General features: G+C 39.4%; 1 protein-coding gene across 1 annotated transcript in view; it reads right to left on the bottom strand.

The window, feature by feature from the left end:
- Nucleotides 1–22936, bottom strand: part of LOC133458094 (zinc finger protein GLIS1) — a 100137-nt gene extending 77201 nt beyond the window's left edge. The window contains exons 1-2 of the mRNA XM_061737637.1: nucleotides 22811–22936; nucleotides 22327–22628 (exon numbers count right to left, since the gene is read on the bottom strand). Of these exons, the coding sequence (XP_061593621.1) occupies nucleotides 22327–22582 (256 nt within the window). The 5' untranslated portion in view covers nucleotides 22583–22628; nucleotides 22811–22936. The remainder of the gene's footprint in view (nucleotides 1–22326; nucleotides 22629–22810) is intronic.
- Between the last annotated feature and the right edge of the window lie 2703 nt (nucleotides 22937–25639).

Here is a 25639-nt window from a genome sequence, read left to right as displayed (position 1 = left end):
TATCTGTACTTTTTACTCCTTACATTTTAAAAACAGGCTTGTTACTCTATTATTTCATTTCGGCCTTTAAAAAAAAACTATCCAGTTAAATTGCTCCATCCGGATAGAGTGAATTTGGTTGTGGTTGTTTCAGATGTTCTTGTCCAGTTTTGTTCTTACATCCGTTCCCTCAGATTCCTGCAACTAAACTTGGATGTACATTCCAATAAAGGTTAGGATAAATGATAACATGCCTCTGAAGTTTGACTTTTTGCACCATTACAATACTTATAGGCAACTAGTCATCATATCTGCTGCTCTCTGAAACACATGTTAATGCTCAATAGTACACATAAACGGTTCTTTAATATATTTGTATTATACTAAGATGCATTCATTTTCAATGGCTTTTGCCCTTAATGGCTTTTTCCCCCTTACATTACTTTTACTTTTATACTTTAAGTAGTTTTGAAACCAGTACTTTTATACTTTTACTTGAGTAAAAAACTTGAGTTGATACTTCAACTTCTACAGGAGTATTTTTAAACTCTAGTATCTATACTTCTACCTGAGTAATGAATGTGAATACTTTTGACACCTCTGTCCCTGACACAGCAGCAGGATAACCAGGAAGTGAAACACAGCAAGAAAAAGGACTTAAGATACAGAGACACAGACCTGCATGAGGAAAGGCCTCGTATCACAGAGACTGTTTACACACTGACCTGTGAGGAGGAGGTTAAAGAAACAGCAATGATTGATTCACCACAAAAATATGTATATCATTTGTGTTAAAGTCAAACATTTGTTAATGCAGCAAAATGATGCTTGGTCAATAAACAGCGTTAAAGCCGCGAGCTGCCACAACGTTTTCCTGACAATCGCTATGATAACACGAACGCGCCCGCAAAATCTGTACGCTGTGAGGATTTATCACAGACAATCGCAGTTTAACAGGGCCTGTTCAGCCAGACCACATCCTATAATTTGACAGAGAAGCCGCACAATTGTGGAGCTCAAACAGTCCACGAGCAGCCGTCAGGACCACTGAGCGACTTGATAGACCATCAAACTGACAGAATGTGATGCACTTGGCTCGCAGACGTGACAGGGATGTCTGGCTTAGTGACAGACACCTTTTATAGGGCCGGTGTAGAACACGGCTCCGGAGCCCGGGCCAAGAGAGCCGAGAGAGCCGAGACCTCGGCGTGAGACCAGGAGGCGCTTCAAAGCCAGACAAGAGGTGGCTCTGTTTGGGGAGGCAGCGGTAAATACTGACAGGGTGATGTAGCCGGCCCAAACTTTTAGGACAGTTGAGTGCTCATGCAACCACACTCTCTTGGAAAGTGTTGCTCAAGAAAAAATCATCTTATTGCTTCAATAACACGCCATAAACAGAAACAAATTAGTTTTAAATTAATGTAATCTTTTTAAAGACATTAGATCATGAGTGTTTGTGTGTGTAAATACTATTTGATTTGATTTGATTTGTTTATTTGCACAACATAAAAAAAACGGTACAAAAGTTTAAATGAACATAAAAAAAGCATGAAAATATGTGCAGGTGAGAAAGGAAGCCCTAAATGGGCTTATTCAAAGTTCTCACCAGGAAAAAATACATTGTATTGAAATAATAGCAAGAACAAAAAAACAACAAAAAAAACAGCGTTCAAAAAAGATGGATATAAACAGACAATTTCTCGGTGTGCACGTGCAGAAGTGAGTCCACATTAAGTGGAAGCACTTCTAGACGCTTGGTCAATAAGGCTGGTCTTCAATCTCTGTTTAAAACTATTAACACACTATAAATGTGTGTTTTTGTTTTTTTTTGTTATGTGTGCGGATGCATGTTTGTTTGAGTTCACTCATGAACACCAGTGTATATACATCTGCCATGAAAAGTAAACCTTTGGATTTAAAGCAGAAGTGGCATTTTTCCTGTCAAACAATAAGCCTCGTTTTGGCTGAAATGGCATTAAACACAGCAGACGTCGCTCTGAAACCCTCCTGACAGCAGACCTACCAGACATCTCCATAAACGTCTGTCGATTTATTTTCTTAAATATCACAATAAACAATGTGGTGATTGGAGTGGCAACGCCAGGAAAATGTCAATCTGATTTCATTTGTTAAATAGCTTTATTTGTATTCAGTTTAATACAAAAAAAAGGCAGAAGGAAAGGACCCTTGGAGCCATAGACCTCTTTTTTCTGCTTTATATGACAAAGATGATCAAAATAATATCCTATTATGATTCCAATAATCTGTTTTCACACAAACCATTGCAAGGAGGTGAAAATGTGTACAGAAAAACCCTGCAAAAGCATTTACATGGCCCAAGAGTACAGTAGCCTCTAAAGTGGAAGTAGTCTGAATGCATTCACAGATTTCCGAGATATGGCTATTTCGCCTGCGAGACAAAAAATTTGGAGAATGGAGAGTCTTGAGTTAATCAGCCAGCAAATATTTACTAAAACAAACGTTCCAGAATTCCTGTTCGGTGATGTTACAAAAGTAGAAACATGAACGCAACACTCCACCAGTCAAGACTTTAAGCTCGAGTTGCCAAACAGAAGCAGTTCCTCGGTTATTTATTAAATGCCATGTGAAAGCCTGCACCTTCTTCACTCAGCTAAAGGAACAAAAGCATAAACCTGAATTATTTGGTTAGTATTTCCACCAATGTTCAAGACATAGAAAAGAGGCACTGACTTTCAAATCAAATTACAGTGTTGATAGCATCATGCTGGGGATGATTTTGGTTTCACAGGCTGATAAACAAGTCAGGATGTCAAATTGAAAAAAAGAAATGGATGCAGAAACATATAAAGTCCTGGTGAGATCTCAGTCAGAGTTCTGTCCTGAACCCTTTGTCACATCTCTGAGACCTGAGAAACGCTGTGCACCAATACCGTCCATGGAAATTCGGTTGAATTTAATACAGTATATACAGTATCACCGGGAACAATGAGGGACGGATTTCGATGTAAATGTACGCCAAGCATGCTGGATCTTCCCAAAGAAAGCTTAAGAAATTCCTTCCATCAAAAACTGAGTGAATGGTTTCCACACTCTTGATGTTTGAGTAGTTTGATATTGTCCAATAAGCATGTCATATAAGTCAAGAAACAGCCAAATATGTTAGGAATGTGATACAAAAGGGTCCATACACAATAACATAGTTTACACCGTATAAGAGCAAGGAAACATGAAGAAATAAAACCGTGGGTAAATTCTAATGACAGCTTGGCAGTATATTTTCATGAGTTCACTGCCCAATTTCCAAACAATTCAGAGTTCATCATCCTACAGTGAGAAAGATTGTTCTAAACATTCAAGACAGGAGTGGACGTCGCAGCGAGTTCACCTCAAGTCCAAACCGTGCAATGCTCAAAAAGATTGCAAAAACCCCCAAAAACACGCCAGATTCTGCAGGCCTCAGTAAGCATGTTAAATGTTAGAGTTTATGACATAAAGATTAGAAAAAGACGGCACAAGTATGACTTCTTTAGGAGGGTTGCCAGGAGAAATGCCTCTTCTCTCTAAAAGGAACATGACAGAACGACTTAAGTTTCATCAAGTTGTACCATAACAAACCACAAAGACTTGTGGAACAATGTCCCATGGACAGACGAGAGCGAAATGGAGACGTTTGACCATACTACACGGTGCCAAGTTTGGCAAAAGCCAAACAGAGCATATCTGTACAAACATTTCACATCAACAGTCAAGCACAGCGGTGGAGGAGGTGACGATTTGGGCTCGTTTTCTGGGACGGCTTACAGAGTCTATACCACGCTACGCTACAGCAAATATGGTCTTGAATCGGTCCATCAGCTAAAGCTCGGCTGAAATAAGGTCATGCAACAAGACGGCAATTAAAAGTACAAGAGTAAATCTGCAAAAGAATGGCTGAAAAAGGAAAGATATAGAGTGCTGCAACAGTCCTGTCATAGTCCTGATTTCAGCCTGAGTGGAATGATGAGGCGGGACTTAAACGGAGCTGTCTGTACATGAAAGAAAATCCCACAATTAAATGAAGAAACAGCAGGGCAACATTTCTCTAAATACATGCGAGAGGCCCATAATGTCATACAGAAAATAATGACTCCAGATTACCGCTCCTGAAAGTGGCTCAAGAAGCTGTTGAACCATGCGTCTGCAGTTTGGTTTAACTTAAAGGTTAAATGTGCCACTAGTCATTCATCTTTAGCAGCATTTACCTTGTCGAGAGGTAAAGCCTCAGTACTGAAAGGGCAATTACTTTCCTTTTTTAAGCAACAGTACTTCAGTTTGGACAAAGCAAACACATGCCTGACATAAGCTGCTGCGTAGCGTTGCTAAAAATAGGCAGTCAGCGACCAAGATGAATGTATTTCTTCATCCGTAATGTCAAAACATGGACGAATGTTTCCAGAACAATCAGATCCATGATGTCCAACGCTCACTCATCCTTGTGCCAGCAGCCGGATCATTATGGTCCAAAGGCCGGTGGTACTAAACTCACAGTCCTCTTCAGCCAGAAACCAATATTTACAAGCAAGCCCAGATCTGTGAGAGAATTCGATTGAACGCAGATGGCAGGAAATTCCTCGGAAATGACAGTGGCCAAACTTAACCACACAACATGAGAGCATCTCCGTGTAGCAGTCGCATCAAGGCCCGTCTGACAGATACTCTCTCCTCTTCTCGCCCAGCACCACCTACTGCTATTGATTATAGGTTGACACGAGAAGAGATTTATCTAACTTCTGTAAAACAAGTGATCACTTTGCAGCAATTACTTTGTATTTTTAATGGCTTAGCGGCAGCAGTGGGGGAGAAATAAATGAATAGGTAGGAAAACATCTAGGAAAACTCCCTTGATGGTCGGTGGTCCAGCTGAGAGCTTGAACTTAAGTGTTTGTAATTAGATCACATTTGGATGGAGCAACATTTGAAAATGATTATTCTGTTACCTACACAGTGCTCGCAACCTTCTGTTGTACTCAGAGGGGATGCTTGTTGTATAAAACAAGGGCCAAACCAGATGTTTGGGGAACCAGAGGAGGACTCCAATTTCACTTCCTTCTTCTTTTCTTACTTTTTGTTGTTCCAGAGCAGGAAGAATAATGGAATGTTACTTTGTGAAAAGGATACGTTCAAAGCATGCATAGTAATTGCTTTTCCTTTTGAAGTTTCTGGTTAAAGCGGGGGTCAGTGCTTCTCCACAGTATACACAATGAATATTAGCCAGTCAAGATGACTGCAGCTTAATTCACTCTGAAAATGTATTTCTTTGAGGACAGATAGTTTTTCAAAAACTGTATTGTGTTCTAACAGCAGACACAGAGCTATAGCTATTTTTGTCTTTAAATATTGTTTTAATGTGGTTGATGGAGGATCTATTAATGGTTTCTCAATCTGAACATTTCTGAGTACTTAGTAAGCCCCCCCCTCACAATCAAGTGTTATCTCTCATATCTTAAACTCAACATTGTGATGTTTAGTAATGTATGAAACCCCTCTTTACCCCCTCGTCATAGGTGAGTACTCATCACTTACTGGAAACAGACTTTATCTAGTTCTGATTAATTCTTTCTGACTTGTACATTGAAATGAGGATGACTGGAATTGGGTTTTTTCCAAGACAACAAAACATGTGGTATTATACACAGAGGTGTCAAAAGTATTCACATTCATTACTCAGGTAGAAGTATAGATACTAGAGTTTAAAAATACTCCTGTAGAAGTTGAAGTATCATCTCAAGTTTTTTACTCAAGTAAAAGTATAAAAGTACTGGTTTTAAAACTACTTAAAGTGTAAAAGTAAAAGTAATGTAAGGGGGAAAAAAGCCATTAAGGACAAAAGCCATTGAAAATGAATGCATCTTAGTATAATGCAAATATATTAAAGAACCATATATGTGTACTATTGAGCATTAACGTGTGTTTCAGAGAGCAGGAGATATGATGACTAGTTGCCTATAAGTATTGTAATGGTGCAAAAAGTCAAACTTCAGAGGCATGTTATCATTTATCCTAACCTTTATTGGAATGTACATCCAAGTTTAGTTGCAGGAATCTGAGGGAACGGATGTAAGAACAAAACTGGACAAGAACATCTGAAACAACCACAACCAAATTCACTCTATCCGGATGGAGCAATTTAACTGGATAGTTTTTATTTAAAGGCCGAAATGAAATAGAGTAATAAGGCTGTTTTTAAAATGTAAGGAGTAAAAGTAAAAAGTCGTCTGAAAAATAATTACTCCACCTCTGATTTTACATCTATCTGCCACCGAAGGACATTAACGCACTCTGGGGACTTCCTTTTTGACTCAAAGGACACCACAGAATTGGGGTTTTAATAAATCTAAAGAATATATAGGAAAGGCCCCCAGTTTTTCCAGCGAGCAAACCTGAGTTGAGTTTCAAACCACACATACGTCAGCAATGGTACTCTTTACTGCACAGGGAACCTTCATTCACCAACGGCTTTGGTGCTGAGGACCACCCCCCCGGCCTCACGGCCACACGTCCACACACTGAGACGAGACGTGGTCACTGAGTAACCTGAGATGGACAGTCCACTCAACTTTATATAACATCAAATAGAGCTCCGTGATGCTGCTGTGAGGAGAATGACAAGACTACAGTTCATAGTGAGACCCTTCATATATACGACTTCAGGAAGAGCCCACTGTTGGCTACCGCTTAAGAAGTGATGGCAGAACTCCAGAGCCCCCGTGGTTGCAGGGACTAAGGCACAGTGGTGCCTGTAAAAATCCAAAATGGTACCAAATGACACCTATGGAAACACATTCAATCTTGTGTGGTGGTAGGTCAATACACAGCTATTTACACAGACAGGAGCCCCGTGTGTTGGAACGGACATGGCCACCATCAAAGAGCTTTATGAGCAAATACGCTCTCACTGCGTATGCATTTTAGATATTCAAGCATTAAAGGCCTCCAGTGTTTTCCCTTCTCTTGTTTAATGGCTGTAATAAGATTCCTTTTGTTTTGATTTCTGCTTTCACAGCATCCCCTCACCACGTGAGACGGCAGATGGTCGCAGCTGAACTGAGACATGATTTCTGTCTCAAGAGTGAATTTATTTATTTATTCTAATTCTTTTTTTTCAATATTTGTCCATATACCACCTCCTTCATCACTATGACTTGTGCACAAGTAGGGATGAATATTAATCTGGCTTTTTGTTATAACAAGACCCAAGAATATCACAGTGTATGGCACGTGCAGGATGGCAGGATGGTGTGCAAAAGACACAGAAGAACGTAATAAAATAAACACATTCAAGCAAAGATGTCCAGTTCAAGTAAACTTGCTTTGAAATTAAGGAATTCACACAAACAAAAGCAAGTATTTCCATGTATTCACTTTAACACAAGGTACATACATACTTTGAACGAGAAAGAAACTTTTTCAGTCAAGACTCTATTTATACTGTGAAAATAGATTATTTGTGCACAAAAAAAAACACTGGGTTTGTATGTGTATATATGTATGTGTATGCGTATGTATGTGTATATATATGTATATATATTAAATATAGTAACAATGCACATACATATGCCTTAGGTTTTTACCAACATGGTATTAATATGTGTGCAGACAAGGTAAAAAAAAATAAAAAATTATTTGTGCACTTATGTCTACTTGTAAATGTACACTGAAGTGGAAGAGTTTTAGGTTCCTTATAGGATTAGATTATCATCAAAAAACCAGGGAGGCATTTAAATGGCCCCAAATCCACAGAACAAGACTGAACCTGAAAATGCATCCAAAGACATAAAGGACAATTTTGTGCATCCAGAAGAACAGAGAGTCCTGCTGCAGATGGCTTGACTCCACACAATATCACAGTCAGCCAGAGAATATAAATTAGGATGGGGGTCCTGGACAGCTCAGTGGGCTGAGCAGGCAGCTCCTAGAGGATGTAGTGCTTGTGCAGGCACAAGCACTACAAGTCCCATCCTGTCGCTCTTTGCTGCATGTCTTCCCCCATCTCTCTACCTACTTTACCAATAAAAGGCCACTAGTGCCATATAAAATCTTTAAAAGACAGAAGATACCGAGTTGAAAATATAAGCTAGAAGATTTTTTAAAGCATCATTTGCCTTTTTTTTTTTTTTTTTTACTGTCAGACTACTGTCAGGTGCTGGTGCTGGTGCTGGGATGGTACTAGAGCCAGGTCAGATCTGGTTCAGCTGATTTGCTTTTCCACGTACACAGAGCCGCGTCATTACGTCTCCTTCAATGTTGTCTGAAGCTTCTTTTAGTGCCATCTGAATTTCTATGGAGGAATGTGGTGAGCAAAGGACAAAAAACATTACGTCTGCCATCTAAAACAATATCTTATTAATGTCGATCTGTCAGGTTTTTGTAAAAAAAACTGCAGTTTTTTGTGTTTTGTGAATGTTCATGCATCACAAAAAGGCATTCAAAGTCCTGACCAGATATGAAGAACGCTGCTACAAACAGTGTTCGTACCTGGTCCTCTGAGGAGGTTACGTTGAAATAAAAACTGTCACTACACAAACAGTTAGCAGTGTAGTTCAAAACGACCCCACTGGACAACAAACTGATGGTTTGGAAATAAGTTTGATATACCTCTGCTGCTTCCTCTTCTTTTCCATTTTGAAGCACAGTTGTTATTATTATTATTGATATATTGATATTATTATCTGCTGACTTGGGTCAATTCAGGTTGCTCTGAACTGGGTCTTTCTTCTCAGTTGGCAATGAAACAAAAAAACTAAACTGGTTCTAAGTAAGTTGGTGAACCAACTCTGAACTGCACCGGGGAAAAGGGCCTCATTGTGAAAACAGTTTTTCAGTAGATTTAGCCGTTCTCAGTATCTCCTGTCTCTTCATTTAACTCCATATTGAATCCACTTTATCAGAAATGTTCGACCAGTGCTCCATCGGTGGCAGGAACTGAACTGTGGCTTGGCTGAAGTTGAAACTAGTGTTTGTTTTTACTTTGCCTGTGTGTTTGGGGACCATGTCACTGCAGAATAACTTAGGGAGCAGTCAGAGATCTTGCTGATGGTAGTGCATGGATGGATAAGTGCCCCACACTTCCACATAGTTAGGAATGTTGTATGAAATTCCTAAATCTGATCTATTTTGTAAACAACTATTAAAAAAAATCGTATGTGTATTAACCTTAGCCGATTTAATATGTCATAATTCCGGCTACTGTCTTTAAACAAAGTATAAAAAAAAAAACCAACAAACAGATGTGTACTGAGCAATAATTACACCATCTTGAGTAACAAATTGATGTTGGCTAGTAGCTTTTTTGAATTGGTCTGCGGCGACAAGAGGCCTAATCAGACAATAAAAAGTAGAAACAAAGAAATATGGACCTTGGCTTCTGCCGTGCATTTTTCTTGGTTGCTCTTGGCCAGAGAGCGTTAGGCCTTAATAAAGGTTAGATCTCAAAGGGCTCTGGCCTCTACCACGTGTCAAACTTTTCACATTACCTGGCATTCATTGTGAGGCTCTTTTATGAACCATAAAAAATATTCATTTCGCCCCTGACCTGTTTTCCAATAGAGCCTCCAAACCTGTAAAAGGGTTTGCTTTTCATTTATTTTTATTTGAAAAACTTTGAAATGCAAATGTTTGCTTCCCTGCATGTAAAAATTAAGAGAAACCATCTTAAAAGTGAAATTTGATGTGAAATATGAAATCAAGCCATTTTACATCATCCTTACTATAAACACGCAGGTTCTCAGTGCGAGTCTTTTTGCGTTGTTAAATGAGTGTATTTTGGCACGCTGCAGTGTACATATACCGATGCTTGCCTCGCTCGCTGGACTCCTTCATGGCTCGGAGCTCTCGAGGCTTGTAGAAGGCTGGCGTCTTTACAGCGGCTTAGATTGACCATAATTGTGTCAAATGAAGGGTCTGGGCCTGTAAAAGTGGATGCTGCGGTATGAAGTGTGCATTTACATTTACAGCTAAGGCTATCAAGGGCATGGCTAACAAGCCCTGTTGACTCTTGCAGAAGTGTGGTTCTGGCAGCTGTGTAGTAAATTTCTTTTTTCTTTTTTTCTTTTTAACCGTAGCCTTTTTCAGCCTCAGACTAAAGCACATCCTTCTGACTAAAGCTGATTTTTATTTTTTATTTTTAACTTTTGGTTTACAGTTATTGTTAAATGTCAATCTATTTTTCCAGCTTAAAATAAAATGTCATTCTTCGGTACAATAATTACTGTTTTGGCTAAATGGAAGATTTAATATTTCCAGCATATTAAAGAATTGTCAAAATCTGTACAAATCCTGGCAATTTATGCTTGCAAAAAACCACATGACTATTTCTCTGCAGTCAGATGGGTATTAATGATTCAAAAAGGCATAGAAATGACCCGAAAATTAAACTTGAATTATTCATCTTTACAATATTACTTAAAACTGTCTATAATGTACTTTCCTGGACGGTCATATTCATTCACCTCTCAAAGATTTTGAGTTGTATTTTTTTGTCAGATGGGTCTGGTAGCCCTCCCATTCTGATCAGGTTATCCGCAGTGAAATACAGGAGCAAATGATCATCCCTGATCCCTCGTATCTGTATCAGATAACAAAGATTAGTGTGGTTGTCATGCTTCATTTGTGCGCTGGCAGGAGACACCGTGATGATGCAAACACCTCCCGTCTTTATTCTAATTCAAGACAGACGGTCAAAATCATGACTGTTTGGTTCACGACTGTCAGTGTGAAATGTAACTTGATGATTTAAAGGGTTTATTTTCACAGCGTACATCAAAATTTGAGTGTGTGAAACATTTCAAAGGGGAAAACAAAACATGTTCATTTTATTTGACTTGCTTTTTTGTATATATATTTGTTTATATGCAATCACAGCACAGATTTTCACAATGGAGTTTGGAAACACTGTGAAATCTTGATTTATTTACTCCTTTTCCAGCTCAAAGGACATAGATATCATCAAAGATTTAACAATACAACTCAGCTTTCAGTTCGGCAATTCTATGTTTACTCTTGCTCACTTAACATGTCCCGTATCGTTTTACCAACAAATCCTGAAACGCTTGTAACACAGCAGGTCTGTGTGTTCCTCTGCAGAATAGCAAACACACTGTCAAACTCCATGGAGCACAGCAGAGCGAGCCGGCCTGTGTAATGCTGGGGGACGCGCAGCAGGTATTTGTTAGTCAATCAGCGTTTGAATGAAGCTGGAGGCTGAGGCGAGCGTTCAGGAGCAGCGCGGCTGTTTTGACTGAGCCGTCTCAGCGAGGGCCCGGTCACGGAGACTCCCAGCATTTGTAAAAGATTAGCCGCCGAGTCCTGATCTACAGAGCTCAGGTCAGCTAAAGTGCAGGGCTCGGACGCAATTCAAGCCATCACCCTATCTCTCCCATCTGGAGCTGTGACATAGCATATCTACTCATCCGGGTACGTGAGACACAGTGAATAATGTGATTAAAGGTTTTTGGAGTGGAGTTTCGGGGTTCACCGAGGGGGAGATTATACAGAAGTTGCTGCTTGTGGAGGCAGCGTTACCAGGTTGACAGACATCCGTTAACATCGTGCAACAGAGACACATCGAGCAAAATGGAAGGCGACGATCAAGGTTAACAGTGGGAAATACTCCAATTAGGGCTGTTCGATTAATCGATTTTAAATCGTAATCGCGATTATGTAATTAGAACGATGTTAAAACGTGAAAATCGTAAAATCGATTTTTCACTTTTTATTTTTTTTTTACCTTGTCTGCACACATATTAATGATTGATGGAAATACCTCTCAATACCTGCGACAAGTGCCCCATCGGAGAGGCTCTTTAGTGTAGGAGGGGGCGTTGTAACATGCCACCAGGCATCCCTCAAGCCAGATGCGGTAGACCGGCTCGTGTTCCTTGCAAAAAACTTGCAAATGTGAATAGCAAATGTAATGACTGACATTACACACCTCTACCTCCTTCATGGGTTGCATTATTATTTAGCATGCAAAGACCCAGTTTAGTTTAATTAGAAAATGTCTTGTTTTATTTAATTGGAAATATAACTTACTGTGTTTGCAAGTGCTGATTTGCTGATTTTTTTTCAGAGATAAAACTTTACATTTTATTATATTTTTTAAAACTTTTTTTTTAACTTATTTTACAGAGTTTTGCACTTTATTCATTCATTTTTGGTTTAATAAGAGGAAAGTTTGCACTTAAAGCCCAATGGGGCAAATGTTCAATAAAAAAACAGCATATTTTAAATAATTTCTTTGCCTTTTGTCAATTCACAAAATAATCGTAATCGAAAATCGGATTTTGAGAGAAAAAAATCAAGAATTGAACAGCCCTACCAGGTTGACAGACATCCGTTAACATCGTGCCACAGAGACGCACCGAGCAAAAATGGAAGGCGACGATCAAGGTTAACAGTGGGAAATGCTCCAATCGTGTTTACTCCGTCATGACAGCGTGCTATCAGTTGTGAACATTTCCAGTCAGACTAAGTCGAATAGAGGAACAACAATAGTACACATGCTCTCTGAGTTTATCATTAGCCAAAGACTAAATGAAAACCAACTGTGGAAGAACAATAAAATAATTTGTCAAGGGAGAAGGGTGCAGATAAATTCTGCAAAGTATTTTCCAACTGGCTGGGGCTCTGGTGCAGCGGGCCAAGTGCTCAGCACCTGGCTGTCACGGCTCTAGCTGCCTTACTCATTTAACTTTCAAACATACTCATATTAAATCACTGTGAGTATGAGTTGAAAGTGCCTGATTAGTTTTTTTATCAGAATTATTCAACATGTGCTGTTAGTTGATTCATTTTTTTATTTTTTTAAGGGCAAGAGTCAAATAAACAGACAGAAGAAACCGGAGGAGTTTTGCTTTCTCTTTTTTTGTCTGCACTCAAGTTATCTGTGACTCAGCTTTACTGAGGGGAAAATCCACATTACTTATCCTAAATATTCTTGTCAAAAGCACCTAAGGTTATAAAAGAAAAAGGGAGAAGATATTTGCTGATATGGGAATGTTTTTGGTTACTGAAGCTGCGTGAACTGTCCTGCCTGTGTGGATCCAAGACTCTCGGTAGAGCAATTTAAGAGTGAATGAAGCTCCTCTTGATGGTTTTTGGCTTCCTAATAAAGGTTGAATCCTGAGCCAGGGGAGAAGGTGTAAATGCCAAGACAACTACAAGCTGGTTTACATTAGGCCCACATCTTTTAACATCCATTTTCCATCACAACCATTTCATTAAATACGAAACAAATCAAAGTGTGGAAGATCCAGCATGTCCTTTCTTAGGGCAAACATTTGCATACATGTAGTACTTCCTCACATAATCCATGAAAAAAAAACTAATTTGTTGAAAAAAATTAGTGGGTCTGCATTTAGTTTTGTCAGTACTCAAAGTCTTCTTTTATAAGAAAGAGAAAAAAAGATTTGTGGTCTGTTTTGGAAACACGCAACAAGTGGCGGACCCATATTGCAAAATCCTCCACCCTTAAGCCAAAAAGGCTATAACACAAAAACATTTTGCACCACATTCTATTAACATTTTCCAAAGTTTTCTATTCTGTGCTCCAATTAGTATGCAAGGAAAGCTTTATTAATTTTTGTGGTCAGAGTTCGACGTGTTCATTTTGGCCTCGGCTTTGACCGAATGCTGGCAGAGAAACTACACACAAATACGCTCACTTTTCAAACTGCCAACAACGAGCCCCATAAGAGAAAAGCACACAACATGATGTTTGTGTTAAGCGGTGTATTATAGGAGCCGACTTCTGGGTCTTGAGGGGAATGTTAAGCATGTTAATGAAGAGTGCATACTGAGGCTATTACTCACTGTAATATGGAGCCGTTTAACACACTTTCTGCACAACCCACATGAGTCGGATCACAAACGGAGAGAAGGAGTCCAACAATTAGCCTTTGCAACAGTAAATCAAAGGACTAGGACAAAGAACTGACTGTCTTACACAACTTTTGAGGGAGAATATTGTTTCACCCACTACAATATCAGGAATACGGTGTCAAGTTGATGCAGACGATGCTCTACAAACAGATACTACAGAAGCCTGGAACCTTTGGGGACAAAAAGACCGGCTCCTCTGCAAGATGCTGTTTCCAGCTCCAGAGAATCAAGCCAGCATCTCTTCCAGGCAGCAACAGCTACACACTACAGTCACTTCAGTTTAATTTAAGTCCTTGTTTGGCAACTGGCCTGTCAGTTTCACTTCCAGAAAAGGAGTAGAGACAGACGCAAAGAAGAGAATAAATACACATCAATATCAATAAAGCTCAACTACTGTATCTCCTTACAGACTGTATTTCCCTCATGTGTCTGTGCTTGCAGGTAAATCAGGAAGTATCGGGTGTTGGGGGGTGAGGCCACAAGGACAAACGGTAAAATTGTTTGGGGAAATTTACTTTTTAACAAAACATGATGGAAGTAGTATAAACAATCAGTGTTAGAGCCCTTTTTGCTGTTTCAGTATTATCGTGGCAAGTTCTCACACAGAAGATATTCCCTAAACAATAATAAAAAAGCAAAGGACGTCCAAAAGAGCACATAATGGGAAATTACATCTTCTTATCACATGCACTATCTCCTCGCTCTGATATTATCCCACTGAAAAACAGCATTTACTTTCAACTAAAATTATCTGTAAATAGTCTGTAAAAATATCCTTAAGCATTGCAGATCACAGCGCTGGCCAAGAGCCTCTAAACTTTATTAACATCCAGATTTTGCCTGGCGGGGCGCCCAGCTCCTTACTACATGGATTTCCAAGCATTAACCTGAACAGGACAACATCCTTACATTCCCAAACTCTTTCACTTCCTCCACAACTTGCTTCCAGAGTTGCTACAAAAGAAAACAATTGATAACACAAGTCTGGCTGTGCAACACGGCTTACATGAGGATGATTAGGATGACATCACTCGACACAGAGATCTGCTCTTCTAGCTATGATGAATTTTGACTAAAAAATGCTCTAATTTAAAATATTTATTCAAAATAATTCAATTGATAGTGACTACAATGAAACTGCTTTCCATTAAGGACTGTATCGTACACAAATGTACTTCTGCCAAATAAACACATGAATATTTCAGTCCAAATTCGACGCTGTTTGTGATTGATGTGGACCAACATTCACATGCAAGCAAGAAAAAAAAATCACTTTCTCTTAAAGCAGCCTGCTGAGCAAGTTAATATAGTGCACATAACCAGAGAATAACTAATTCTTCCAGAACTTTATATTAACGAGCACTAATAAAGGATATAAACTGCACTATTAGACTTAATAATAGTCTACCTTTGGCTGGGATGGCGCCAGCCAATGGTACGGTGAGCTCATTGGGCACTGCCCCATGGCAGCTTCCTGGCAAAAACACAGCGAGAACAAGAGGGAGGATAAAACTCAAAGTTTTGGCTGCTCTCTCTCTCTCTTTCGCTCTCTCCGCTGCACTAATGAAGGCATTAAAACAAACCTCAGCTACATCACGTTTGTCTATTTGTCTTTGACCACTCAGTTTGAAGCTGTGATTGGATTGGGTGGTTGATTAGTCTACATAACAAGTCTTGTTATAAAAAAAGAGAGGTTTCAAACACCATTTGAAACAAGTTCAGTCTATTATAGTATTGTGCTTTCAAATCCCAGATCCTCACTTAGTAGTTGTTGTTGTGAATGTGCTCATTACTAATGATGAATAAGATGCTGACATTGGGAGACTCTGCAGGAAGAGCTTTTACTGACTCAGTTAGACCAATTTCATCCTCACACGATCTGTGTCTTTTCTTCCTTGTTTGAAGGAAGCTGGTGAAGCTACATCTTTCCTGCCATTTCTCACTCCGTCTCGGTCTCGGTCTCTGACAGCTGTGAGGGTCTGGGACGCTCTCAGCACCGCTCTGGCAGCGTCAGCACTGCGGCGGACGGCCGTTTTAACTGCCACAGTCGGATTCTTCTTTGATGAAACGCAGCGGCACCGGGCCAAGAACAGCAAGTGGCACAGCCGGTATGTAAATCAAAAACCCACCCGTGTGCTGAGCGATACAGAGAGGTCTGCAAGAGGAGTCACTGCTGTCTGAAAACGCATGAGTAATGCACACTCTATAGACATGTAGTCAGCTGTGGGGCATGCCTGTCCAGGAAAACAGAATCAGAGAATGCTTTTTATCTTTTTTTTTTTTTTCTCACAGACTTCACATTCTCAAACAAATCATGGCGTGATTCATAAGAATTGGCAGCCTATTTCCCCCTCGTCAGCAAAAGTGCGTGAAACTTTTTGTAAGTGCTTCTGAAAGCGAGCTTTTCGGGGCTAAAAATATATTTTTATGAAAGCGTATCTGAGCCAGCTCTGCAGTTTTTCTTGATTAAACTGAGGCCCAGAGTGCATTTCTCCTGGTATTTCAGAGGTATTTCAACACTTACTCAAACCAGATCATGCTTTTGCTTTGTGACTATTTATTGGCAGAATGAAAGTCAAAATGCCTTTGGTTAGAGTAAAATGCCAGTGTCATACCACATTGGTCACATAAGAATGAGAACAATTGACCTTTCCAATACTGACAAAAGGAGACAGAAAAAAGACGGTGAAAGTGGAAATCGAGGTGATCGTGGATTCCACGACACAACACGATCGCGGGTTTTGCAGAAACTGTCACAACATCCGTCTAGATCGTGTTGACAAAATGCAGCTCTCACTTATCTTTTTGGTATCATACACATCAAGCCTGACTGAGGTGATTCAGTGGAGCAGATGCCACATCAGGGGTACTCTTTAAGTCTCCCTCTCTAGTGGACGTGAGTCAGGAAGAGCTCTCATTCCATTACTCAGCATTCCTCCATTAGTCTCTCAGGCAGACAGGGCTTTACGGGAATACTGCAGCAGAATCATCCCAGGCCCTTGCCTTTATGAATCAATGGAACATGCTGCAAACATTACAGCCTGCAGCACCCTTCCCAGGCAGCACGCTCACATTTGCCCATAACTCACTGCTGAGCTCATACAATACGCATAGACGTAGGCTCAGCCTCTTTAGCTCATGGGAATTTAATGACTGGTAAGAAAAAGCGTATAAAAAGAATGTTACTATCGCAGCACTGAAATAAATAGATCCTCACGTATACGTCTCACTTCTCCAGGATCTCCAGGATCCAGGCATACGAACGCGCAAAAGACAAGACGACTTGCTGTTGGTTTTTGTTGACACATTTCATGTTGAGTACATAAATATACATGTGGTCAAATTTAGCTGACAGGAAGTTTCTTGAAACTGCTTTTTGAAAGAGGGAGACCAGCAGTGACGGTTACACCGCAAGTTATTCTGTCAATTAATTTAAAACAAAAACAAAAAGGGCAATACATTCAATTTAATACACATGCTGATGTTTTCTCTTTCAACAGAAAGCTGATCTGTTCGGATACCTGCGATGACAGTTTAGTTTGGAAAAATGAAGAATTGCGTGGTTGTACTGTAATTTAGATTTGGAAGAAAATAAAGCACTGAACCACAATTTCACCCAAAATGAGAAGATAACATTATATATCAAGAAAATTGGAAAATGCTGACTTCTATTTCAACAAAGTTACATTTAGTTTTGGTCAGAATTGTAATGTAACTAAATACTTCACTTTTGTGCCGAATTTATTCTTTATTTCAACATTTTTATTTCTGATAACTTTCCTTTTTACCCTCATCACATTTCCCAGAGAAAACGCATGCTTTGACACATTTTCCCGGACGGTATTCGTCCTTCATCACTCCAAAATCAAACCAGACGTGTGCTAGACTGGGAGAAAAAAGATCAGATGAATCAATGTTCCTTGATTCATTCTAAGTTAATTCACACTTCTCTGTAGCTGGCCTTAACCATTTCCTTTAAATTAAATACCAGATACCCAAACTAAAGAGAAAGAGGAGTCGTGCGTGTTCTGGCTTGATGATGACTGATTCCATCTGGATCAAGGAAGCGTTGAATATTGACAACAACTAGTCACCATGCTGGTGACAGAGGGGAACTTGGTGACCATGGTTGTGGTAAAGAAGATTATGACTAAGACTAATTTACGAGACACTGAAAATATAATTTTCAACCCTAAAAATGTAAATAATCATGATTAGTTGATTGTCATAAGGCTTTCAGATATCACGCTGGCTTGGTGGCTCGGCTAGTGTTAGTTTACGTTCTAACTACTCTCTTGTTTATACTTTTTCTTCCTTACTTAACCATTTTTCATACCAGAAAATTACTTTGGATACATGTACATGTCATAACTTCAGACTTTTACTCAAGTAATGTTCTAAAGGTTGACTTTAACTTCTGCCAAAGTCATTTTCTGGTAAAGTAGTTTAAGCGTTGTTTTGAAGTTCTTCATACAAGACTGGATTTGATACCAGACCAACACTACATCATGTGCCCAGCGTAGTCAGATTGACATTAGTTACATACAGAAACTGAAACATTTTTGTGAAACAAAATTAACTAATTTACCCCACGTTTTCATGATTTAACAACTTCCCTGTTTGCTGGAAGCATCCCACCTCTGCCTGATGGGCTGTTCTGGCACAGCCAAATATTTCAAATTTCACAGTTTTGCTTTACAACTTCTTTGAGTTTCCTTTGTTGGAGTTATTATAGTCTTACGAGCTTTTCAGCAAGAGGTTTTTACCCTTACAATCACACAGTTGCCAAAGTAGATACATTAATTAATAGATTAATAGGTCCAATCACTGATTTTGTAATGATTTATTTTTATTTCACTCACTCATTTTACCTGTTGATCAGTCTATCCGTGTGTGTGTGTGTGTGTGTGTGTGTGTGTGTGTGTGTGTGTGTGTGTGTGTGTGTGTGTGTGTGTGTGTGTGTGTGTGTGTGTGTGTGTGTGTGTGTGTGTGTGTGTGTGTGTGTGAAAATTATGCAAAAAGTTAACAAACCACGCAATCGTTCAAGGATCACTAAATTATAAACATTATTTTTTCCATCTTTCAGCATTTGGCACAATCAGTCCAGCAGCCTCAAGAAAGAAAGACTTATACCTGAAATCCAACCGAAATAGATGATATTTTCTGTATATACATCAAAGCTGACTCTAAAGAAATCATAAGCCTCAAGTCAGACATATTTAAAGAAATGTAAAACCTCTTCAAATAGCCAATGCAAACATTTCTCCAGAATAATAGTTATTCAAGCACTTTGTGCTAATGATGTATTCAGATGGAGACTCTAGTTAATATGACCTCAAGTGTGATCATTGTGATGATAAATAATGACAATTTTTAGAAGATGCAATCATCTTTAAACTCTCAAGAGGAGACAATAAGGCTGAGCCTTTAATAAAATGAAGAAACTGATCTCATGCAGCATTTCTTCTTTCATACAGACAAAACTGATGCAGACTGAGCTTCTTACATGGAATAATTAAGTAACCGCAGAGCTTGATAAGAAAATCTTACATCATCAAAAACGCTTAATGTCTTTCTACCAAACCAAAGCTAGTCGCTTGCAACCAAAAGTATTCACAAGCTACTGGGAAGCTGTTATTAAGCGTCTGACAGTGCAGAGGCTCAAAGCAGTGCTATAATGGCCAGTTGTTTCTCATAACAATCAGATTATCGCCCTGCAGTCTGACATCTACAAATCCTGCAAGGGAAAACACAGGAAACTATGTCAGTTTGGGGGAATTCAACCCTCGCTGCCAATGCCACCTCACCACAGTAAAGTGTGCATGTATGATGTGTGAGTATATCAGCGTGTGCCATGTGTGCTCTCTGTTTGCATTCAGCATGCATGCTTACAGTTCCTGGGTCTGTGAAACAGTTACTGGTGGCTTTGTGTGCCTACATACAGGTAACAAGCAGAAAGACTGTGCAGAGAAAACACCATGATGTGTGTGTTGGCAGAAGATGGCAGAATACAGCCAAATAAACGTAAAAAGTTCCAATAATGATCAAATCCAAAAGTCCATTACTCATCTCTTTACAGACTGAATCAACAAAAAGGCCTCTTCATTTATCTGAGGAAGAGTGTGAGAGTCTCGCTCTCTCCCTCCTCAAACTCAAACATTTTCCTCAAATAAGCTCCCAGACTCAGCAGCATCGTTCTGGCCAGGAGAAACTTTAGTAAGGTATCAGATGATGCTAAAGTACACACTTCATTCAAGCCTGATATTCTTTTTTTCAACAGGAGTCAAGTGTTTTTCTTTGCAAGTTCAAATATTTTCTTTGCTGGTGGGCACTAATATTTATAGCACGGTGGACGTGCAGTGTCGGGATGATTCCACTCACAAAGAGCACTGCGCAAGGTTTCCGAACACAAGCACCAGGCGTGACATCAGTCACTGCCTTTTCAGGGTTATTAGACTTAATCCAAAGAAAAATACATAATAGTTTTCCTTAGATTCACGCTGAGCATAGGAATCAAAATGCAGGGACATAACAGCAGGGAGAGCGAGAGGAGGCAGCCCAGAGTTTTAAATAAATGTTTTGTTTTTTGCTTCAGGACACTGCGCAATAAATACAATCTATAACAAGTCTGTTGTATATCTTATTTTCACTCTACTTTTCTTTAACATCAATCTGTCTCTTACCACTTCAACTTTTCACTCATCTAACATGAATAAATGAAAAAACAACATCCAATATAGCATTGATTAGCAGTTTGGGATTAATTAGAAAACCAGCTAAGCAGGCCGGAAGGCAAACATGACATGAAACATCACCGCCTACGTTTGAATCACTTTTATTGCTTAGTAATAGTTCACTTTAACAGTCGCACGGTAAAGGTCAGAAATCCCCCATCTGAGCTAATTTCTTCCTTCACTGTCTCATTTCCATCGCAGAGGATATTTGTCCAGAGATTCCTTTCAGTATAAATCTAAAGCAATGCCTGAGAATGCAGTGTAAAAATCCAGCTCTGTCCCCAAATGGGAGTATGTAATGTGATCACTCTTAAATGAGGCATGATACAAAAGACTGATGAGTACCGAGATCGCCTTCATGCTCACCGAAAGAGACTATAAAACAACATAAAAATGCCTGATATGCAGCACTTATTAGTGGAGGCTGGAGACTCCCACATTAGGAATAAACATTAAACTTTTTATTACAACTGGACATGACAGAAAAATATAACATAAATCTTTAAACACATATTTTATGAGTAGCTGACTCATTATGTTTGGTTCTTTTTTTGTTTCATCCTCCAAAGGAGGCTGAAAACATCAGAGTTGCAAGTTTTTGAAATTATATAAAAACAAATGCCCAAGACCTTCTGAAAGTTGATATAAACGTGAATGTCTGCTTTAATTTTAATCCCCCACAACATAATCCACAAGCACAAAACACATCTTCGATTCCCACAAGTTACGGGAAGCGAGTTCAAAAGCATTTGCAGAGACAATGAGACGATTCATTCTGGTTCGGGATGCTGGGGATGGAGGGCTGAGGACACAACTGTGCTCCAAGAGAGCTCATAAATGCTGAGACACATTCGGCAGACATATGGTTTGTGTTTGGAAAAAAGAAACAATAATCAAATCCGTTGATCCTCTTCTTGCTGCAAGGATGATTGCTAATATAAAAGTCTGTTCAGTCTAATCATAATTTAGGATTGGGCTGTAATGTCCTCCACCCTCTCGCAGCAACTCTCAGACTGAGCAGAATTCAAAGTCCAGTTTCCACTCAGAATAGTATCTGTGTGCCCACTTCATCTATGTAAAAGTTAATTTTACTATTACTAGGGAGCATATTCAACAAAGGCACCCATCCATGATTTAATTATTTCAAACGTATATTAGCCTTCTATAAAGTTATAGGAGAAAAGTGAAAGAATATTCCGAATTGTTATCTTTCCCAAACTGTTGACTGTATTTTATTTTAAAGATAATAATGAATATAACCAGACATACCTCTTCAGAATTAAACCAAACTACACCATGCATTACTAACAAAGAAAGGATATGAGCATTTGTTTGGCAGCTATTCTGCTGAGGGAATACCCCTCCTCGTGGCTTTAGTAAATGACAGAGAGCAGGCTTTGATTCTGACGTTATTTATGAATGGGATAATGATTCAAGTGAGTTCTGTGTTTAATTATCAGGCAACTGCACAATTGCTAACAAGGCCCTCGACAAATCCACAGCACAGCTGCATCAAAGGATGCTCTTGAGGAGCATCACTGAAAGTAATTGCTTTTTTAACCAGTCTCCAATGACTTAAAACCTATAATTTAAATAATTGAATTATAGTTGATTCATTTGTTTTTAAAAAAAATTTTAAAAAATAAAAATAAGATACCATATTTAAATGTGGAATTGCTGGCGGGGCTGGCATCCAGACGGACGGAGCTCTTACCTTGAGGCGGCGGCACGGAGACGCACAAGCGCGCGGTCTTGGCCGCCAGATGCGCTCTCTCCTCGGCCGGGCTGGGTCTCCGCGGGCCGTCCTGCGGGCTCCGGCACACCTGGGACCCGTAACAAGCGCCCCCTGCCCGCCGCCCGCACAGCTCCGCCTTGCCGCCGTACATGGAGAGCGTCAAACCGGAGAAGTCTGGGAAAGATGGGGTCTGACAGTGGCTCACCATCCCGACCAGCTTTGTGCGCTCCTGCATCGATCACTTGGCTTTCCCATGAAACGCTCACATTTACTCACATTCCCTGCATGCGCACAAGGATCGAAACGAAAAGACAAATCACTGCAAACTGTGTGTAAACAAAAACCCCGGGACAGCCCAGTCTCAAGCATTTATATACTCCCTGCGTTATGAGTGGAAACATGCATTCATTTGGACGCGACAATCAACACGACAGAGGAAAACCAAAAAGTTGGATACACCTACCTTATCTGACGAGCTCAAACGGAGCAGAAAAAAAAAATGTAAGTGCGCACGTCATAGTGTTAAACTAGAGAGGAAAGAGTTTGGCAGCCGTATCGACAGCATCCTCTCAGTGAGGATCAGTCATAGCATCCCATGCGTGTCTTTTCTCTCCTTCCCCTTTCGTGAGATTGACACCCAGGAGTTTCACTGGTCCGCGGGATTCAGGAGACCAATGAAGACCGTGTGCGCGTTTCTGGATGAGTATGTGGATCAGGACGCTGGAGCAGTCGCAGCAATAATGAGAACATGCGCATCACACTTTCATATGAATATATTTCTGCTGGGCAGGCTGTTGTACAGTAAACTGTTATATTCCGTGTCTTCTTTAAGTGTATTGTTGTTTTTTTTCACGGAGAATGGGCTTCATTTTGGATAAAAACTGGATTTCATAATTTCCAAATACTCGAGTGAAAACGTCAAAAGTGGCTACAACCTTAAATTGAGGAACTTTACTACAAATACAGATTATTCATCCCCACAAATACACAATATTTTTCTTGTTTTAAATATGTATAAGGCCTATTAGGTCTGTTTATAAATCAAACTTATTAAAATAACTCACTCTAAAAGATCAGATTTTTGTCTTTACTTACAAAAAATAATTATTATTATTAAAAAACATGTATAACAAAATAGTTAAAAGTATAAGTGAAGATATAAACCCTCATGCATCTATGATCTCGCGTTAAACTGGTTTGTCCTACTTTCAGCTCCAGCGTTCAGAGCCGGTGATCATCCTGAACTTTCACTGGTGGAAATGTGATTCTGCAGCGCAATCTAGCGGCCATATGTGGAACATATTAAAGAAAATATATCATTAACTTAACATACAATATAGTGCAAATAACATGTGTAAATGAGAAGCTCATACATTAATAGAATATTACCAAAATGGCAAGGAAGGACTGTTTTTGTGGGAGATCAGTAACTTCCACGGTAAAAAGAAGGAAACACGCGGCTGGAAAAAGGTGGATCTCGTGCTGCCTTTATGTGCCGTTGGAAAAATCATGACTCATGCAGATAAGTATGAATCACTAGGTTACTGTGATGTGATATGCCCTTCATCTGTGCAGAGAGTGATCATGTTTCCATTCACAAGATTGGAAAATGAAGCATCATTGCTGCTGCTAGACATTACTAGCCATACTAACTCAAAATGACGATAGTTGATGTCTAGAACATATGAACAGCACTCCAACACATCATCCACTGTTAAAAGGTTAAAAAGGACAATGTGCAGTGTCTAAAAGTTGGACTCTGAAGTCAGGATGGTTGTGAACTGAAATTCCAAGATCGGGAAAACGACCTATTGGACTTGGAAAATTCAAACTTACAAACATAATGCAGTCCATAAGAAATACTACAAAATGTGACACGCTACATATTCAATTTCAACAACTGTAGAGTTCCACTTCTCTCTTTTTTTGGGGGGGTTATTTAGGGTTTAGTACTGTTTGACAAGTTTGTGCTAAAAAAGAGAGAGAGGAAAAAAAAGGCAGCAAGCGATGCTAACTAAGTTAAGAGTCGACACTGGGACTTAAAACACTAACAGGTATTTACATTGACATTATTGACCTGTAGTCAAGGGCTTCATTGTGTCAGTTAAGACCTCATTTCCACCTGGAGCTAGGTGATGTTCAGCATTTCATCAAGATTGGGTTTGTTTTCGTTCACACTTCGTTCACTGTCACCGAGACACATTTCTAATGTAATATATATATATATAACATCTGTGATTCCTTCAAGGAGAGCTGTAAATGCCTTTTGTATCAACAGGCTTTGGGATATATGGGCAGTTACGTGCTTGTGAGAAAAATAACTGCGATAACGCATGTGAATTATTTGGTAGCCTTTGGCACAGATCATCGTTAGTGTGCGTCCATTTCACATTAAATGATCAAATGCATTCTTCAGTTAAGTTGAAATAGCTTAAGGCAACAACTGAAAACACAATAAATGTGAGACCCGAGTCTTTAAAGGCTTAAATGTCATAGTCTAAGGACAGACAGCTGGCCTCTTACTGAGCAAGCAAATAGCCACAATGTATGTATGACCACAGTGAATAAACATTGTTTTCCCCCTTTTGTTCACTATACATTAGTCATTTTCACTACTGGGGAAAAAATACTAATGTTTAGGTGATGTATATTCCCAAATTAACATTTATGAAAAAAACATTCTGCACATTTAGCCAGAAAATAATCAATTTTAATGCTAAAACACACCATTTAGGACCCGTGATTTAAAAATGAATAATCTTTGTTCAAAACAGAATGATGGAAGACTGGATTGAAGTAATACACGCATGTTCAGGGTGGAGACGTTAAAACTTTTTAATGTGGTCGGAAAAGAAAAAAAATCTACGTATTTGGTAAAAAATGAAGAGAGTATATAATACAACTTTGATCAGACTTTGGACAACAGGTATGTGAAATAATCCAATTCTTGTTTAATTCTTGTGTAATTCTTGTTAATAACTTGCTCTTATTTTCTTTTTTTTTTTTTTTTTTTTTTTTTACTTTTCATAAAAGACAGAATGTAAAGTTGTTACTTTGTGTTAATGCTGATATCTCAATAAAAAAAATATCAATAAAAAAGTAAGTAGTAAGAGTAGTAAGAGTAGAGAGAGAGAGATGGATAGATGCATGATGTGGCAGAGCTCCGACTCGTGCTGGAAGCCGGATGTGTAGACCGTGAACAGGACGGGGGAGAGCACTGCCCCTTGTGGCACGCCCGTGCTGCAGAACACGGTGTCTCATGTGCCTCACAAACTGTGGTCTCTTGGTGAGA

Source organism: Cololabis saira, chromosome 13 (assembly GCF_033807715.1).
Source record: "Cololabis saira isolate AMF1-May2022 chromosome 13, fColSai1.1, whole genome shotgun sequence".
Classification (NCBI taxonomy): domain Eukaryota; kingdom Metazoa; phylum Chordata; class Actinopteri; order Beloniformes; family Belonidae; genus Cololabis; species Cololabis saira.
The sequence above is the reverse complement of the archived record's forward strand: the minus strand, read 5'-3'. Positions and strand labels throughout refer to the sequence as shown.